Here is a 20,049-nt window from a genome sequence, read left to right as displayed (position 1 = left end):
CACACTTTTTAGAGCTCTCCTCTGTCACCTCTCCAGCCTGGGTATGGGAGGTCAAGTTTCCGGTCATGCAGCTCATGGCTTTGGTTTGCCTAAAAGTTTAGGGTTGCTCATTAGCTTGTTCCCCTTTATAAATGAGGATATGGACTGTCCAGTATGGTAAGCCACTATCCACAGGTGGTTATTATTAATGAATTACAACTTAATTCACTACATTTCAAGCGCTCCGTAGATACATATGTGTTTTGTGGCTACCACATCATACAGCGATGATAAGGATTACATTGCAGAAAGGTCTACTGGACAATACTGTTGTAAGATACAGAATAAATTACTAAAAGCCAGGTGTAGCGGTGCACGCTCGTAATCCCAGCATTTGGGAGGCTGAGACGGGAGGATCGCGGTTCACGGACAGCATCAGCTATTTAGTGAGGTCCTCTGCAACTCAGTGAGACCCTGTTTCAAAATAAAGAATAAAAAATTGGGCAGGGGGTGTAGCTTGGAGGTCGAATGCCCCTGAGTTCCATCCCCAGACCCGCAAAAAAAAAAAAAAAAAAAGAGATTACTAAAGCAGAATTGAGAAGCACTATTGCTCTACATGTAAATTCAGTATTATAAAATCTTTGAGTTTTGTTACGATATAAATTGATGGCTTACAGCTTTTGCTTTAGTATGTATAAAAAAGCATGCTGCTTCCAATTATAGGGGTTCCATGTTAAACTTTAAGGTAAAAAAATGATCAGGAATACTTTCTCTCTGCTTTTTTATAGTATTTCTTTACAGTTGTTTTTATGACTTTTTATTGATATTATTCTAAAGCTTCACTGGAAAAATTTTGACCTTCCAATCATATTGTATTACAAAATCATATACTGTTTAATTGCATCAATCTATTCTTATCCACTTTAAAAGAGAATAAAGATAGGACTTACTTATTCTTGTTTTGTTTATCCCCTTAATGTATGTATTATAAAGGGTCCCTACAGCTCATTTTCTGTAAGTGATCTGATCTTTGTCAGAAGCCACCATCTCAGTTAAAACAGCCCCTTCAGCTATGTGTGCAGTTTCCCAGAATTCTCCTTCCTCCTCCTCTTTCTCTGCAAGCCTTGTAAAGGGAGTCCACTATCACCTGTGGCTTCACAGAAGCCACCAGTCCTCACACTGCTTTCTTTAAGGCTCTTTTTTTTCTCATAGTACTTTTTTCAATTTTCTAGCCAAGGTTTTATATTTTCTTACCTTTCCACTGAAATTTGAGAGGAAAAGAAATATAAGTATATGATTTCAGTAGGCCATTTTGAATTACAAGTCTTAGTAAAATCTGACTGATTTTTCTTACTGGGCAGCAAAAAGAAGGCCTTAATAAACAAGCTCTTAGAGAAACCTTAAATTAACAACCACAGGAATTTTTTGTTTAAATACTCTAGAGAACAGGTGACCTCAAGATCCCCATATAAGGACCAAAGAACTGCCCACAGTTCAATAGTGCTGAGTAAAAATTCAAGCAACATTACATGTATAAAGTAACCATAATCTTTTATATGAATAGTAGATAACAACTTACCCCACATGACTACTCTAAATCTATTTAAAACTAGATCTACCATTATGTCATTCAAGTTTACAGGAAACATATCATATTACTGTACTGTCTTGTGATAAAGGATAATGATGGTATACTGAACACTCACATATACAAGTATATACCATGCTGTCAAATATATTATTCATATTGATGACTTCAGTGATATGAGTAATTTCAAAACAAATAAGTCAACCAGCTGGTAGGAAAGGGCTGAGCATTTAATAACATATAAATCATTACAGAACAACAAAGCACTTAAAATCCCTAGCTTAGCTTGGTATTTCATATCCATGATGTTGTGAATGACCTACACTATCAAATGACCTTCAAAACTAGCTTTGAGAAATGTAAAGTTATAATAGAATTCTGCTGCCAAGGGAACATCACTTGAAAATTATTACATGTACATAGCTCCATCACCTCAAAGAAAAAGCATTCCTTTGTTGATGGCATATAGCTCTGCCAGGCCAAAAACAAACAAAAAAGGCAAGGAATCATACAACTCAGTTCCAAAAGGGCAATCGGAATAATAGTCAGAATGTAAACCCAACCGTTCCAATTACAAATAAACTTGATAAAATATCAAAGAAATTTCTTCCATAAGATCTAAAAATGTCACTCAACCTCATGAATAAGCAGATAAACAAGGCAAGAACTAGGATTGCAGTTGAGATCATCAGCTCCAAAGCTATGGGAAAGTTCAAGTTTACTCCTGGTATTTTTAGAAGTCAAAAATTCGTACTTTCCAGGGACCAAATTAATCACTGTTGGGAAATCAAATCATGCTGATTTCTCTCAGCCCAAAGAAAGATTATCTGAAGTTACACTGAATACATTGTTATACTGTAACACTAGAGTTGAGCCATCAGTGTGCATTCCCACATCCACTAACACTATTTCAGAAAAGAGAAGCTGGCCTTCATGTCCCTGTATGTTCTTCTCCTCTGTCTCCCAAAAGCTATGAAAGTTTACTTTAAAATACTTTCTATTTCTCAAGTAATGGCTACATTTTATAAGACAGGAATGATATTGACTAGAAGTTGTTAAAATTCTCGTGATTCTGGGTGGTAGTTATATGACCATATTTATTTGTGACAATTCATTGAACTATATTATAATCCACAACCCTTTTCTGTATGTTTGTAAGTTATACTTAAATGTTTATAAATGAAAATGCTTCACATTTACTTTTTTCTCCTTTTAAAAATTAGATACCAGCTGAGATTTCTGAATGAAGAATTCATATCATGCTCATCTTTGTCAGTATTTGGTACATAATAGTGGCTAAAGAAAGAAAAACAAATTAATACAGATCGGTAATGGATTATTCTGTCAATAAGAATGACTCAAATTCCCCTTCTTGAACACACCACCTCATAGGATTGCTGCTACTGGATGCATGAGTAGTATACACCATGAGTAGTTCAAAAATGCTTTGCATCCCTGTCTTTGGGAGATAGTAGTATTTGTGTAAAGACATGTACACTAATATCTAAGATGACATTCACCCTATGTAAGGAGAGGGCAACACATGCCACTGGGAAGAAGAGAGACATTCCAGCCAGGACCAAGCAGGAAAGACATAACTGAGGTAGTAGCATGTGAGCATGAGGACATCTTAGTAAGATGAAGGAATGGACTAGCACTTACAAAATGTCAGGTGCCATTCGAGGATTTTCACAAATTTTAACACTGAAGAGTACAGCTGAACCGACTAGGAGACTGAGATTAAATCAACTGTCCAAGATCATACAGCCAGTAAATGGCAGAGAATCTGACCTAGATCTTTTGACTCTGAGATCACGTCTTTCTCTCCCATCATGTTGTCACTAGAAATAGTCTTGAAAACACAGCTTGATACTTAGGACCAAAAAAATCTAAAGACTCAACGTCAGAAATCTGACCAAAACTAACAGGATTTTTTTTTTCACTAACCATATATACACTTTAAAATAACTTTGTTTTTCAAAGAAAACTGATAAATTCCAAAACAAAATCAACCACGTGTCTTCTTACAAAAATGGCCTAAATTCACAGTAATTGAATTTTAATTCAGCCAGGCATGGTGGCATATGTCTGTAATTCCAGTGCTCGGGAGGTCGAGTTAGGAAGATTGCAGGTCTGAAGCCAGCCTCAGCAACTCAGTGAGACCCTAAGCAATGTAGCAAGACCATGTTTCAAAATAAAAAGGGTTAGGAGTATAGCTTGGAGGTAGAATGCCCCAGGGTTCAATCTCCAGTACCAAAAAGAAAAGAATAAAAAAAAAGAAAGAAAAAAGGAAAGAAAGAAGAAAGGATTGATTTTAATTCACAGTTTAAGATTAATCCATTTGATTATACTTTTTGGTTAAAAAAAAAAAGCCTTAAGTCAATATTGTAACTGCCCTAGAGAGCCAATTATATCACAGTGGATTTCATCCTTACACTGTTGTTACCACATAATGTAGCATGTTCATAAATGTCTATTTGTAATCTTGTTTTGGAATGATCATGGGAAAAAAAAAAAAAACCTTCGCAGATTCTTAGCATTTTCTATCCTTCTTCCTTCCTTAAAGAGAGACAATTTAGTTGTTCACTGGAACATTTCTCAAGATCTTTCAACTTGTCAGAAACTCTTTCCTCAAAGATGAACGAGAGAAGCCCTATGTTTAAAAAGATTATCTAGTGTAATAATTTTACCTGATGCTTTTAATTTTACTTTGCTTTCAGATTAAACAAAACTCACTAACTTCTTGACCCACAACCTATCAATTCACATGAATCCCACCTTCTATCTGGTTCATTCAACTTCTCTCTGACTAGGAATCTACAAGCTCCATTACCTTTTTGAGGAAAACACTTTGTTATTCTCTCCCCCCCCCCCTTTATTTCTAAGTTATAATAGTACTACCCTTGTCAAAGCACTTAGTTATACTTATTTCCTTTATCCAGTCACCAACTACTGGATACCTTCTATGTACCATCTCCTAGTCTAGGTATTGAAGAAAAAAAGAATATCCTTGCCTTCATGTATTCTAAAATAGGCTATAAGTAAAATAAGCAATATAATGTCAGAAAGTAATAAAGCTATGAAAATTAAAATACAACAATTTTGCTCATGAACTCTAACATGGTATATGAGAAAAGGTCAAAAGTCAAGGATGACTCTTATTTTTGGTTTAAAAAACTGGGTAAACAGTGGGGTCACTTAGGGACAAAGGGAACACTGGAAGAGGAAAACATTTGAGGGGGAAAAAAAAAGTAAAAGTTTTTTTAGCCTTTCTAAAAATCCAAGAACAGAGGTCAAGTAGGAAGCCAAATATACAACTCTGCAGCTCAGGAGAAAGTCTGACCTGGAGTTGAAGACCTGGGAGTTACAAGGACAAAAATGGTATGTTAAACCATGGGCTGAATTACTACCAATGAATCCACACGGACACACCTGTATTGCCCAAATGACTGAGGTTTTTGTTGTTGTTGTTTTGGTGGTGCTACGGCTGGAACCCAGGGCCTCATACACACTAGGCAAGTGCTCTACCACTGAGCAGAAAGGACTGTGCATCTTTAACCAAGGATTTTATAACACAGAGAGCAATGGCTCTGTCAAAAGTGATTTTAGAGAAATAACAGGTACAAAAACAATGTGGAAGCTAGGCGTGGTGGTGGCGCATGCTTGTTAAACCAGTATTTGGAAGGCAGAGACGGGAGGATCGCGGTTGGCGGAGAGCCTCTGCTACTACTTAGTGAGGCCCTTCGCAACTCAGTGAGACTCTGTTTCAAACATAAAAAGGACTAAAAAATAGGGCTGGGGTATAGCTCAGAGGCAGAACACCCCTGGGTTCCATCCCCAGTACTGCAGAAATAAATAATAAATAAATAAACAAACAAATAAACAAATAAGTAAAATAAGCCAGTCGAGGTGGCACATGCTTGTAATCCCAGCATTCGGGAGGCTGAGATAGGAGGATCGCAGTTTGTGGATACTTCAGCTACTATTTAGTGAGGCCCCTTGCAATCCAGTAAGATCCTGTTTCAGAATAAAGAATAAAAGAGCTGGGCATGGTGGCGCATGCTTGTAATCTCCGCGTTTGGGAGGCAGAGACAGGAGGATCGCGCAGGTTCGAAGCCAGCCGCGTGCGCTGGCTTAGGAGACCCTGTTTCCAAATAAAAATGTAAAAATAGGTCTGGGAGTGTAGGCCCAAGGTAGAAGGGCTTCCAGGAACCCCAGTACCACCAAAAAAAAAAAAAAAGAGTAAAGAATAAAAAATAGGGCTGGAGGGTGTTACTCAGAGGTGGAATGCCCCTGGGTTCCATCCCCAGTACTAGAAAAAGAAAGAAGAAAGAAAGAAAGAAAAAAAGGAGGGAGGGAGGGAGGGAAGGAAGGAAGGAAGGAGAAAAAAGGAAGAAAAATTAAAAGAGTAAAAAATAGGGCTAGGGGAATGTAGCTTGGAGGTAGAATGCTTCTGGGCTCAATCCCCAGGAACACACACACACACACACACACACACATACACACACACACACACAAAAAAAAAACAATGTGGAGACAGGCATGGTGGCATACATGTGTAATCCCAGTACTTGGGAAGTTCAGTTGGAAGGATCGCAGGTTCAAGGGCAGTCTTAGCAATTTAGGGAGCCCCTCAGCAACTCAATGAGAACTTGTTTTAAAATAAAAAATGAGCCAGGTGTGGTGGCACATGCCTGTAATCCCAGTACTTGGGAGGCTGAGACAGTAGAATTGCAGGTTCAGGGGCAGCTTCAGTAAGTAGTGAGACTCTCATCAACCTAGCAAGACCCTAAAATCGGGCTGGGAGTGTAGCTTGAAGGTAGAATGCCTCTGGGCTCAATCCCCAGTACCACTATAAATAAATATAAAACAGGGCTAAGGGCATGTAGCTCGGAAATGGAATGCCCCTAAATTAAATCCCCAGAACCAAACGAAAACAACAACAAAAAAAATGTGGATATAAATGAAACAATGGGAGATAGAGGTACAACCAGGGACCTTTTATATATATAATGGGAAGAAATAGGGTGGTAACTAGAAATAAACATAGGTTCTAAGGATGATTTTTAAATAATCTGTAATAACTCTTTAAAGATGGGAAGACTGATGATGTATGAATGCATGAGCAACTCTGAAGCCATATACCTTTATGTTCTTAGATAACCAAGAGAGCGTGAACTCAGGCCACAAGACGATGGGCTGGCCTTAGGGAGGGACAGGCATTTCATTTATTATAATAGGAAAGTTGAATACACGGATCCAGATGCAGGCAGATTGATAGATGTGGTGGTGGAATAAGAGAAAATTAGATTAATCAGGATTAGGATTCCGTCAGGAGAGCACCACAGGGGGAAGGAAAGGAGTGAGATCTACTGACAGAACCTGGACTCCGAGTTAGAAAAGGAGGGAAATTGGATATGAACGAGATAGAGTGACAAGTGAAGGGTTAATGGAAAGGAGCACCTAATGGGGTAAAATACATATACATCTGAGACAGAGGCAAACCAAATCGGTAGATGGTGGTCAGTTTTGTTGCTGTTTATAAGTAGAGCAGTAACCAGCCATGATAAAGGTTAGCATTTAGCCATGGGAGTGGACTTCTGAGACTGGGTGAGGATCTAAAAGGTGAGAGGTCAGACGCTGGATGGGCGGCGCGAGTGTCTAGAGATTAGCAAGCACACTGACGTAACTGTCAGTAAGTGGAGGTGCATGTCAGAGCGCAGGCCGAGGGATCCTAGTCTGACAGACACCACGTATTTCCCAAGAGCTAGAGTTTTGAGTGAGGAGAAATAGACAAAAGCCATTGTTACATAAGGTCTACAGGGAAACTGTGTTCCCAGAGTCAGGTAGAGCAGGAAAGTGACAGAGGTTTTATTTTCAGCACTGTCTCTGTTTAACGATAATGAACTATAAATCCAAGAAGGCAAACTGGAATCACAAAGGGAAGGGCACTGTATGGTTGGAAGACTACGTCAAGTAGGATGTGTACAAAGGCATACAGGGTAAGGTTTCCTAATAATGATGGCTGACTTGGAAATCTTACACACACACACACACACACACACACACACACACACACACACACACACAGAGCCAAATAAATAAACATCCTGTAGGAACTTCATGAGAGTAGTTCGGTATCTTTCCAATAAATACCTTCAGTTAGAGTGCCTTCCACACATCCTATGAGTTCAGAGAAGGAATGTTTATTTACTTCACTCACTACGTTTAAGTGGTATTTAACCTGGAGTGATAAGGAGAACCTAAGGAAAACAAAATCTTAAGCATGTTAGCTATTCCTTTATATCCTTCTAGTTTTATTGTTTCTTATTTCACAACTCAGTGGTGAGAAAAAGCTGGGAGCTGCTGAAGTGAGCGGGGGCAGGGGTGCTCTGAGGACAAGCAGGATCCTCTGGGCACCTGCCTGTGACCTCACAGTAACACTTCTGCAGGTGGGAGAGTCTTACCACTTAAAATAACAAGTGTTACGCCTGTAACTCTCAGCCTGGTTCTTTGTCCAGTTCTAACACTCCCTACTACAGTGTTCTCTAAAAGGAAAACTGCCCATCTGTGGAGAATTCATCTAAATTATGACTTTTATTTTTTAACGTGAACTAATGAAAAATTCTGAGAGTTGTTTCCAATGAGGTATTTAATTTTATATAGGAACAATTACTGACAATATAATTATAAAATTGCATAATAGTGAATGTAGTACTATTCCCTAATCTAATAAATCAGAACAAGACAAATTAATTTCAGTTGTCATTCATTATATATGGGGAAATGTCAAAAATATATTGCGATATAGAAAAAACAATATTATAACAGATCTCAACATTAGGAAAAATGCAGCCAGTAAAACATGGTGGTACATGCTTAAAATCCCAGTACATGGGAGGCTGAGACCGGAGGATCACAGGTTCAAGGCCAGCCTCAGCAACTTAGTGAGTCCCTGTTTCAGGATAAAAATTAAAAAGGACTGGGGTGTAGCCTGCAGGTAGAATGCCCCTCGATTCAATTCCCAGTACCACTTATATGCACACACAGAGAATTGTTTTACTGGCTTTAAGTGGAACCAGTTGGGCATTTAAGTAAGAGCCACAATTTGTGAAATTATTTTGTGTAAAAAAGCAGGGAGAAAAATACATTGTAAATAACAGTATAGAACGCAATTCTTCAAAATAATGAAAAAGGTACATGGAAAAAAGCAAATAATTCCACAAGCATTATGACTTTCATTAGGCATTATGTTTACCTATAATATTTACATATCATAATGTCTAGCATCCCATAAATTAAGACACCTTGTCAACAAAAAAAGCATGTTGAATTTAATAACAAATCAATGGAAGGATACACTTAACATCAACTCATAAGACAGACAGCACTGCAAAACATACCAAAGAACATTGCCCAATTTAGAAAAAAATAAAGGGGAGTGATCTCTATGTCACTAGAATGATCTCTAGATTGTCTGAGATCACCTTGAACTGAGGCGGATTCTGTATCTCCTCAGTGCTGTGCTCAAGGACAAGTCACTGGTTCTCACCTAACTGCTAACACCCATTGATTGAGAAACAACATGTATTCCCATGACTGGCACTTCATCGCTCAACCGGAAATTACTCACACCAGGGATTACCTGAACCCATCTGGGACTGGTCGCTACAGCTCAGCATTCTTGGGCTGGGAAACAGGACAAAGATTCTATAATATTCAATTCCAATGTACCTGGATAAAGTGAACTTCACCAATAATAGAACAGTCAGGCTTTTCCAAACCAAAGTTTTATTCATTCATTTTAAAGTGTCAGGCATTAAGATTATAACTCTGTCCTGAATACGGAAGAGAAAAATTCAGGACCTAGGCTCAGTAACTTAGGTACAAAAATCCACCTTGTGGTATTTATTTGTACTCTTCTTACAAACAAACTCAAGTACCATGACTAGAATTTACAGATATAAGCTTACAAAAAATAATTATTAGAATTATTGTTACTTGCCAGGTGTGGTGCGCATGCTTGTAATCCCAGTGCTTGGGAGACTGAGACAGGAGGATTGCATAGGATCAAAGCCAGCTTCAGCTACTTAGTGAGGCTCTCAGCAGCTTAGTGAGACCTTGTTTCCAAATAAAGTATAAAAATAGGTCTGGGAGGCCGGGCGTGGTGGCGCACGCTTGTAATCCCCGCGCTTGGGAGGCGGAGACAGGAGGATTGCGCAGGTTCGAAGCCAGCCGCGCGCTGGCTTAGGAGACCCTGTTTCCAAAAATGAAAATGTAAAAATAAGTCTGGGAGTGTAGCCCGGAGGTAGAAGGGCTTCCAGGAACCCCAGTACCACCTAAAAAAAAAAAAAAAAAAAAAAAAAAAAAAAAAAGAATTATTGTTACTTGTGGTTAGCTAAGATATTCAGTATCTATTAGACTATTAACCTGGTTTTGTTTTACTCCTGAAGAATAAGATAGCTTTCTTTTCTACAAAGGACTGATGTAGGTAGTATCCTGCAACTTTCTTCAAACAGAAATCAAACAAAGCAGAACTGCACTGCATCTGAGTGGTAATCAGTCCTTTTGCAGCAATGCCTTTTGTGTGTGTATGGGGGGGTACTAGGTGTTGAACCTAAAGGAATTCTACCTCCGAACTATACCCCACCATTTTTTATTCTTTATTTTGAAACAGGGTCTCACTAAGTTGCAGAAGGCCTAAGTAGCTGAGGCTGGCTGTGATCCTCCTGTCTCAGCCTCTCAAGTACTGGGATTACAAGTGCCCACCACCATGCCTGACTTGTAATACCTATTTTTAATAAAGGTAAAATTTATGTTGATGTCATGCACAGACCTCAATTCAATGAGAGGTGATAGATGTATTCACTCTGTAATCTTTACGTATTCACCAAACCAGAATGTTTTCCCTTGCTAGTCAATTCCCCACCACCCGAGACAACCATGGTACCAATGTCTTTATCAGACAGAATGGTCTTTCAGATCTTTCCCTCTACATGTTTTTGAGATTTAGCGACAGTTTGTATGTACCACTAGTCATTTTTAAAAAAATAGTTGATTATGGGAGGCTGTGGCAGCAGGACTGCAAATTCAAGGTAATCCTGGACAACTTACTAAAACCCTGTCTCAAAATTTCAAAATACAAAGGGTTGGGTCAGCAGTAGAACGACCCTGACTTCAATCCCCAGTATCTCACTCACACACTCACACACACACACACACATACACACACACACGGAAATTAATAAATAAGAAAAGAGCAGAGAATTATTCCACGGTATGTATTGGTCACAGTCTGCTCAGATACTTCCTTATGATAGATACTTGCGGACACATTCTCCATTTTTGGCTACTGTGAATAAAGGAGCTTGTAAACACAGACTCCTGTTCTGCTGAATAAATGTAATAATACCAACATAAGATAGGTTTCTGCCTAAATCAAACCAGAAACTAAGGAACTGGATTGAAGTAGCATCTACTTCTACATTAAGTGAGCAGTAAAAGCCTCAGAGCTCTGGCTGATTATGTGAGACCTGCCCCAAGCTGCCCACATCTGTGCCACGGGATATGATATGCCCATGTCAAAGAGGCAGTGTTTGGGGCTATATAAGTCATTTTATGTTTCTACAGCAAAAAATCTGAGGCTGGGTACTATATTATAATGAAAAGAGGTTTAGTTTATGGTTTTGGAGGCTGAAAGTCCAAGATCTGGTGGCCTTATCTGTTTGGCTTCTAGTGAGGGTCCCCTTTGCTACATTACAACCTGGTAGAGAAGGAGAAAGGGAAATGGCCACTAGCAGAGCGGGCCAGGCATGCAGAGTAGCCTCACTTTATAAAAACTCACTCTCAGGAGAACATCTCACTCCACAAGACCAACGCCGATCCTTTCTGAGGGCAGCACCTCCCTAAGGGCCTAATCACCTTCCACGAGGCCCTACCTTGTAATCTGTCACACCACCACTCCATATTGCCACACTGAGCACCCAGTGTCCAGCATGCACCTCTAGGGAACAAACCACACCCAAGCCACAACAGAGGCAGTAGCAATAAAGTTCACACATCTCTGTCCTGACCCTAGTGTCACACTGCCTGTGTTACACACAAAGACACAGTATTAAAAAAAAAAAAAAGCAAAAAACCACACGTCAGAAAGTTTTTCTTTAATTGTCCTTTGAAGTCTCCTCACATAGACCTCACCTACTCAATGGATAGCCATGTGCTAATTATGTAATTCTGGGCATTTCATTCACTCCCTTAAGCCCTAATTTCCCAGTATGTAAAATGGGTTAATTATAGCATCTCTCTTAGGGTTATTTTGAAGATTAGATCTTGTATATTAAGTAGGCATAGCATATAACACACTTACATACACTAATATTACTATTATTAGTACAATTATATTTCTAAAATATTCTGCAAACCAGAGTTTCAGAGTCAACCAAGTTCTGGTTGTATAATAATTTTTTTTAATTGCAAAACATTACAGTGCTTTATGCCAATGTAGGTATGTCCCCCTAAAAGTGAAATTAGCATATGACATTTCCAAAGCAATTTGACCATGAAGTTTACTCTTGACCTATCAAGAATATCATGTGACCCTGGGGCTCTAAAAAATACATTTTGTGAAATGCTAGTAAAAACAATGCGGACTATACATATAAATCAAAATGCAGCCTCCAGAGAATGATATTTGCTCTTACTTCATTTAAGTGCTATCTAACCTTCCAATCTAGTGGCCCTTCCCTTACCCTCCTGTTGGATACCCTCCATCCCTACACTTTTCCTTCACAGCTCTTCCTGCCACTGGCATTAGCATACTTGAAGATTACTTGATCAGTGCCTGCCACTTCTCCCAGCAAACTATAAGCTTCAAATAACAGTGGCTGTATATTCTACTCAACTCTTATACCCCCAGTATCTAGCATTGTTTAGTACTAGATACTAGACATGAAATAAATACATGAACACAAGAATTTCAATGCAGCTCTTATGACAGTAAAAAACTGAAAAGAACTCGTGTTTATTAACATAAAAATAGTTAAATAAAGTACTCTAGGCTTGTATTTTACAATATTATATAGCCGTTAAGAAACGATGAACTTTCACTCTCTCTGTTCTCAATACACCCCCTTTATTGAATGAGGAGAAATATATTTTATTACATACAAACTATATATAATACAGTTTGTGTACAGATGTCTAGCAACATATATATCAAACTTTTAACAGTCTTGAACAGGACTGGGACTCAGCTCAGTGGCTTTCACTTTTAGGTTTTATACATTTCTCTATTGTTTTAATGTTCTTTAACAATTATGAAGGTTTTTTCCCTGATTATTATTATTTTTTTTTAGTACTGGGGATTTGTGGATTGAACCCAGGGACATTCTACCTCCAAGTTAACCCCCAGTCCTATTATTATTATTTTTTTAGTTGTAAATTATTTCTATTTTGAAACAGAGTCTCACTAAGTTGCTGAGAATATCACTACTTACTGAGGCTGTCGTCAAACCTGTGATCCTCCTGTCTCAGCCTCCCCAAGTACTGGGATTATAAGCGTGCATCACCACACCATATTTTTAGGTTTCTGGTGACTACATAAGTTTTGTTTCAGGTCAACACAAATTAGCATATGCTTTATGCTTAGTTCACACTCATATCTCTATTACTTAATGATATGTTTAAAATGATCCCTATAGCAATCCTGAAAGTGAGACAAAATATAGTATTAACCCAACAACAGAGATGAAAAGCTATAGGCAAGTTGCCTGACATCAAAAAGTAAAAATGATGGGGGTGGCTCTTTTCTCTTGGTCCAATGCTTATTACATACCACTGCCTCTCCAGTAAGGGAAACAAGACTGCCAGGGCAAAATCAACATTTTAACACCAAATAAATAGAGGAGAAGAGTGGCTTGAGGGCATTGCTGACCAACTGCTACAGGGGCCAGGCCTCTTTTAAATAACCTCAGTGAGGGGGAGGTTACAAAATCCTAATGGGAGTTCCTCTTTTGTTAGATAATTCTCTAATATTAAGCTCCAACTTATCTTACTCTGACTCTTTAGTACAAGTTTGGTCACTTGCTATGCCACAGTAAAGCTTTTCTCCTCTTCTACAATTTAATAAAGAATGAGATGGGACACTACATCAAGATACCCCCCCAAAATCTGTCATTATCCCACTTCTAATCTGAGTGAAGTCCTATCATGCAGGACCACTGTCAATTAATGAGGTATAGTCTATTGTGACTACAATCTTTCAAAAGAATAACAAAGAACCATACATTTCTTATCAGTCTTTTGATGAAGGCAGATGCTTCTGACAAAGTCTTAGTTTTAAATAATAGAGTTTTGAGCCGGCTATGTGTAGCTATTTATTTATTTGTTTGTTTGTTTATGTGGTACTGGGGATGGAACCCAGGGGCATTCTACCTCTGAGCTACATCCCCATCCCTATTTTTTATTCTTTATTTTGAAACAGGTCTCACTGAGTTGCAGAGGGCCTCACTAAGTAGCTGAGGCTGTCTGCGAACCACAAACCTCTTGTCTCAGCCTCCCAAATGCTGGGATTATGAGCAAGCACCACCATGCCTGGCTATGTGTAGCTATTTAATAGTTCTCTATACTCTTTCCTCAGTGAAATATTTTTTGATATTTTTGTCAGAACCTCCAATTAAAAAAAAGCCTGGTGGTCTGACTCACTGACAAATAAGATTCACAATTTAAAAGCAGGAAAGGAAATCAGAATCAAATATCTGTCCAAAATCTTCACAACAAGTCCATTTATTGGAATGGTGCAGCTTTTTATTCTAGTTTTACCTAATGAAAAACAGGCATAGACTTGGACAAGTCTTCCCAAATGTTGCTCAAGGTTTTCCTTCTGAATATTCTCTCAACTTAAGTAGGAGAAAGGAGAAGTCCTCTGAGGACCTGCTTTAAAAATATCTCGTGTGTGTGTTGTGTGTGTGTGTGTGTGTGTGTGTGTGTGTGTGTGTGTATGTGTTCTACTGGGAAATGAACTCATGACATTCTACCTCCTAGCTACACCCTCAGCCCAATGTTATTTTGAAACAAGGTCTTGCTAAACTGCTGAGTGTGGCCTTGAACCTTCCATCTTCCCTTCTTGGCCTCCCAAGTCACTGAGATCACAGGCCTGTACCACCACACTTGGCTTAAAGTATCCCTCTTTACTGTCTCTCCCTTCACCAACATATATCATAATTTGTAATTACATATCTATTTGCTTAGTTATTGTCCATACCATGCAGGAAAACTATAAGCTCGGTTAAGACAGAGTCAACACTTTTGAACACTGCATACCCGTTAGCATCAGGCCTTGCTCTGTGGAGGTATTCGGTAAACATTTGTAAAGTGAATGAAGACAGAGGAAAGGAAACAAGATTAGATCAGAGGTTACCATAAACAGATTACTTTGCTTTCTCACTTAATGCTGAGAAATTAATCTCTCATTAACCACCTATTATGTCCCAAACTGTTTATATACATCCTTCAGTTTGACATCAAAATAATTCTGTCAGATTTCTCATTTGAGACCAAATCTATGCTTAGAGAAATTAAGTATTAAATGAGACACAAACTTAATAAATTTGAGCTACAGTTTATATAATCAAGTTTATCTGATGCAATGACCGCCAATATGCCCTTGTCATCAATTACCTCCTCTCTATTCAGTTATGGGTGTGAAGGGAGAGAGAGCTACAGCAACTTAGTCGTTACATACAATCCAACTCCTCGGGTCTGAATTTTCTTCCAGTTTACAGAAATTGCTGAATAAGTAAATGACTTACTTTATAAATAGCAAAGAGGTTATTTTACGTAAATCACATAATTTGCTTTTCAAAACTAACTTACAGAAAAAAGAGAAATTCCAATAACGTCCGGGAGGCCATTGAGGCCTAAGACAACTTAATCATTCACGTATTCCCTACCAGGTTATGGGCTTAGGGTTTTCCAAAAAGAAATAGTGACTGCATAAGCTTGGTGCAAATTTGGAAGAGACACTCGTGCCATAATTCTCGTTAACCTACTGCAAATACGCGATTCATTTGGGAGCATTGAACGACACAATTTCCCCACTAGAACCTCGGGTTTGATAAGGGTCCTGTCCGTTCTGTGCATTCAATTAATGTGTTGACCATCAACTATATTTACGAGGAGGCAACATATCCAGGTCAAAGAAAGGGCGTGAGAATAACATTTTAGAAAGGATTGCACTGCAGCCAAAACTAACTCTGGGCTGCGGTCCACACTGGCTCCCGCCAACTCCGTTCATTTCCTCACTCCCCCTCCAATGAATCATTTCTTCCTGGAATCGGTACAGCGGGCAGGTTTCCTACCTTGGTCTGAGCACTCTTATCAAACTTGTCATTTTTGAAGCTAAACGTGTTCTGGTGCTTCTGAGGTCTGGAACGAGCCACGTTGCCTTTTTGGGAGCTCATCCCCGAAACCACAATCACCTCACCCCGGGGTACAGCTAAAAAGTTGTGGGGAAGACCCAAAAACCTCCCCCACCGGGCTGACGCTTCTGTCGGTGACCCGGAAGGAACTTCTCCTGCCTTTCCGCCCAGGTCGGCACACGTGACGCCTCGCGGGAGTCCGAGGCCCTCCTCCCGCCCTCCGGGCTCTGGGTCCAAGCTCCCCACGCGGCCAGCCTGGACCAGCCCCTTTGGCTCAGCCTCCTTCTCAAACCCGGCGAACGAGTCCCGCTTTCTTCGAAATGAGAATCCCCTCATTGGCCCGAGCGTGGCAGTCCATCACGGCGGAGGGGCGGGGAGCCTCTGCTCCTATTGGCTCTTCTTTTCCGCAATCCCCGCCTCCTGCCGAGTCCTCCCAGCCTCTCCGCGAGGCCGGAGCGCCCCCGACTCGGCCGGGCGGCTTGTGATTGGTGGAGGTTGGGCGAGGCTGGGCTCCGTCCCTCCCCCGCCCGCGCGCAGCCGGGAGCCCGGGTCAGCCTTGGCACCTTCCTCCAGTCAGTGACCAACTCGGGTTTCGGGCAGCACTCGCTCGGCCCCTCCGTTCCCCTCAGCCTCCCGGCTGCTACGGGAGCGCGGCCGGCGCCCGGCGGACTGAGGAGCGGCAACGGAAGGAGGGTTAAGGAGAAGAAGGACCTGGCCGGGGCTGGGTGTTGTCTGCAGAGCCAGGAAAGGAGGCGGCGGCTGCGACCACGGCCGCGCGGGACGTGCGCCCCAGAGCAGCCGGTCGCGGCGGCGGCCGCTCCCGCGCCTCGCGCCGGGGCCGTTAGTCAGCAGAACGCGAGCTCGCGTGGAGCCGCCGCGCCGGCGCGGGCGAGACTCGGCAGCGCGGGCCCGGCCCCTCTGGCGCCGCGGCGCTCGGTCCATCGGCGCCGGGGCCGCAGCCCTCGTCCCTCGGCGGCCGCAGCGCGCGGGTCGCGCCCGGCGGAGCACAGCGCGAGCGCACGGTCGCCCCGACCCCGGGCCCGGCGCCTCGGCCGCGGCCGCCCCGGTGCAGGTGCGTGGGGCCGCGGGGCCGCGCTGCGGCGGGCGCGGGGAGGGGGCGCTAGGCCGGGCCGCGGCGGGAGGGGCGGCGGGCGGGGGAGGGGCGCCGAGCGTCTTTGTTGTTGGCGACCGGGATCCTGGTCGGCGCCCGGGACCGGGCGGCCGGGTCTTTGGGGATCCTGTGGCTGCCCGGCAGGGGGACGGTAGGAGGGGCCCGGCGGTCCCCGAGGCCGCGGGAGCTGGGGGCGGGCGCGGGCGGCTCCCTGCAAAGGCCCCCCCACCCCGGGTCCTCCGCGCCGCCGAGGGTCTCCTTTCACCCCTCCGCCCTCCTCCCAGGGGACCGAGAGGTGGGGCGGGCTCGCTCCCCCGTCCCGGGCGCTGAGATTCGCGGTGCCTAGAAGCTTTCTACGGAATCTCCTCGTTGGCCGTGCCAGCCGCGGTGTTAGATTAGATCTGCAGCGAGCTCGGTGATCTGAGTATTCTGCTCCGGCCGTCGTAGGGTTCTTCTTGAGATGGTTGAACTTTTAATCTTCTCTGCTTAAGAACTCTAGGGTATACTCATCAGGAATGGGTTTTGAATTGGAAAACCAGAGTTTTTGTTTGGAATTTTATTTAACCCCGAAACAAGAGTTGTGTCAGACTGTGTGTGGAGGATGATCGTAGTTTAACCTCGGCTGCTTTTTTTTTTTTTTTTTTAATATTTTAGAGCTTTGCTTTGTGGTGAGACTTCTGCCAATGGCAGGAATTTTTTTTTTTTTTTAAGAAGAACGATGCTTAGAGTCAGTGTGTGTAGATTTGGCAAGCAAAGGATGAATAACGGAATACAGAGAAGGTGACCCTTTAGTTTTGGCTATTTATGAAAAGTTTTCCTCTTTGGTTCTTTCTGAAATGCATACTGCTTGATCCATAAGATGATTCACTGGCTTTTTTTTTTTTAAGCCTCCTGTTATAAAAAAGAATTTGGATATCCTGTGTCAGCATTTGAAACTAACAGTCGGAGTAGAAAGTTAGGTACACGCTGGAATAACATTTAGTTGCTTATGGTATCCAGGAGATTGACAATAAATGACCTTTCCTCCATAAAGAAACTGTTTCTTCAAGTGCTTATCACATGAATTCAGTTGGGTAAAATATATCTAATAGCCAACGCAATATTTTGATAATTACACCAGAATTGTCAGTGTTCAGATCTGGACTACCCAAATTCATGCTTGTTGGTAAGTTTTATTTTGCGGTATGTGTTAGTGGCATTACTTAACAGAATAGTGAAGCTAATAAGTTAATATATGAAAAATACAGTCTTTGTTGGGTCTTAATTGATGTAGTATTTGAGATCCAGAAGAAAATGAATAGCAGCCTCTCCCATATTTTGACCTCTCTCTTCTTCTACTGTAGCGTTAATAAGGTTAATTGGCAAGGATAGGATTAGATTTTCAGCAGGCTAGGCAGTTTTAATTTTGTCCCTTGGTGTGCAGTGCACTAGTTGATTTGTGGCTTGTTTCCTCCAGTATCTTTGCCCATTTTGAAATATGTATGAAATGGCAGCTGACAATTTATTTCCTGGGACAAATAAAATCAGTATAGAGCATCATAGCAAAATAATGTTCTTAGTAGCTTAGTGAACACAGTAAAACTAGGCAAATAGGTGTCTGTTCCAAAATCTGTTACCAAATTGGTCTTCAAACCCAGGCATGCTATCCTGTCTGTAATGTAGAGCTTGTAAAATGTGCCACCTGTTCACTTTATAGAAAAGGCAGAGAGAGCCATATAAGCAGTTGTTACTCTGGGTTATGTGACACTCATCTGTTTAAGACTATTAATTGGGAAATTCAAATTTCTTCCATATTATCATTGATGGCATCTTAAAAATCAACGATGACAAGAAAATAGAATGTATTAACTTGGTTTATTTATTGATTTTAACTTTTATTCTCTGACTTTATTTTTAATCAAGCCAAGGTTTTTCTTTTCTTAAAATTACTCCCACGTTTTCATACACTCACATACCCTACTTGCCTCTCGAACCCAATCTTACCAGTTGGAGAGGAAAAGTTATTTTATGGCTTTTTTTTTTTTTTTACAGATAAATAACTAAATCCCAGATAAATTACCTGAAGTAATTAAGAATTAGAACAAACACTTGAACCTGGGTTTTTTGCTTTGTAGTCCTAAATCCTTTGCTTTGTGACAGTGTTTTCTGAACGTGTCTCTGACCTACTGTTTTTGCTAGTCCAAGGGAACTGAGAAATAACGTAGCATTGTAAATATTGGTGATATACAATATGACGATTGTCCATTTGTCACCTAATTGAAGAAATAAAATTGTAAATCAAAGTGAGACTCTACATCTTGTAATCCTCTTAATTTTTTCCCCTTACTCCCAACCACTAACCCAAATTGACATTGTCCTTTCTATGTGTTTATGCTGCATACCTTTATATCCCTGAACATTATGTAGTTTTGTTTTATTTTAAAACTATTTAGGCCAGATGTGTTGGTGCATGTCTATAATCTTGGCACTCAGGAGGCTGAGGTAGGAGGATCACTTGGGATCAGGACTATGAGGCCAGCTTAGGCAACACAGACCACATTTCAGAAAGAAACAAAAAATCCTATTTAAATAGAATGTTTAGCCAAGTAGGATGGTACACACCTGTAATCCCAGTAGTTGGCAGGTTGAAACAGAAGGATCTTAGGTACAAGGCCAGTCTCAGCAACTTAGTGAGACCTGGTTTCAAAATAAAAATAGGGCTGGAGGTCTAGTTCAGAGGTAGAACCCCTTGGGTTCGATCCTAGTGCCACAAAAATAAATAAAATGTTCATATCCATGTGTAGCGGCTTGCTTGCTTCACTCAACTTGGCCAAGATTTATCTATTTATTCACTTTATTTTTATTACTGTATGATATGTGCTCCATTATGTGACTATACTAGCTCTCTGTGGATTATTATATTATTATAGTTTTCAATAATTTGCTATTAAACAGTGCCAAAGGGAATATTCTTG

The 20,049-nt window shown here is 41.0% G+C and overlaps 1 protein-coding gene across 1 annotated transcript in view; it reads right to left on the bottom strand.

Annotated features, from left to right (window-relative positions):
* LOC308272495 (uncharacterized protein C9orf85 homolog) overlaps positions 1 to 16,026 on the bottom strand; it is a gene marked incomplete at both ends in the record, with an annotated part of 65,061 nt that extends 49,035 nt beyond the window's left edge. The window contains one exon of the mRNA XM_080709337.1: positions 15,925 to 16,026. Coding sequence (XP_080565463.1) covers positions 15,925 to 16,026 — 102 coding nt within the window. The remainder of the gene's footprint in view (positions 1 to 15,924) is intronic.
* Positions 16,027 to 20,049: the final 4,023 nt, after the last annotated feature.

This window comes from Muscardinus avellanarius (genome assembly GCF_963383645.1).
Source record: "Muscardinus avellanarius genome assembly, chromosome: 13".
In the NCBI taxonomy this organism is placed as follows: Eukaryota; Metazoa; Chordata; class Mammalia; order Rodentia; family Gliridae; genus Muscardinus; species Muscardinus avellanarius.
This window is presented reverse-complemented; position numbering and strand designations above follow the sequence as displayed.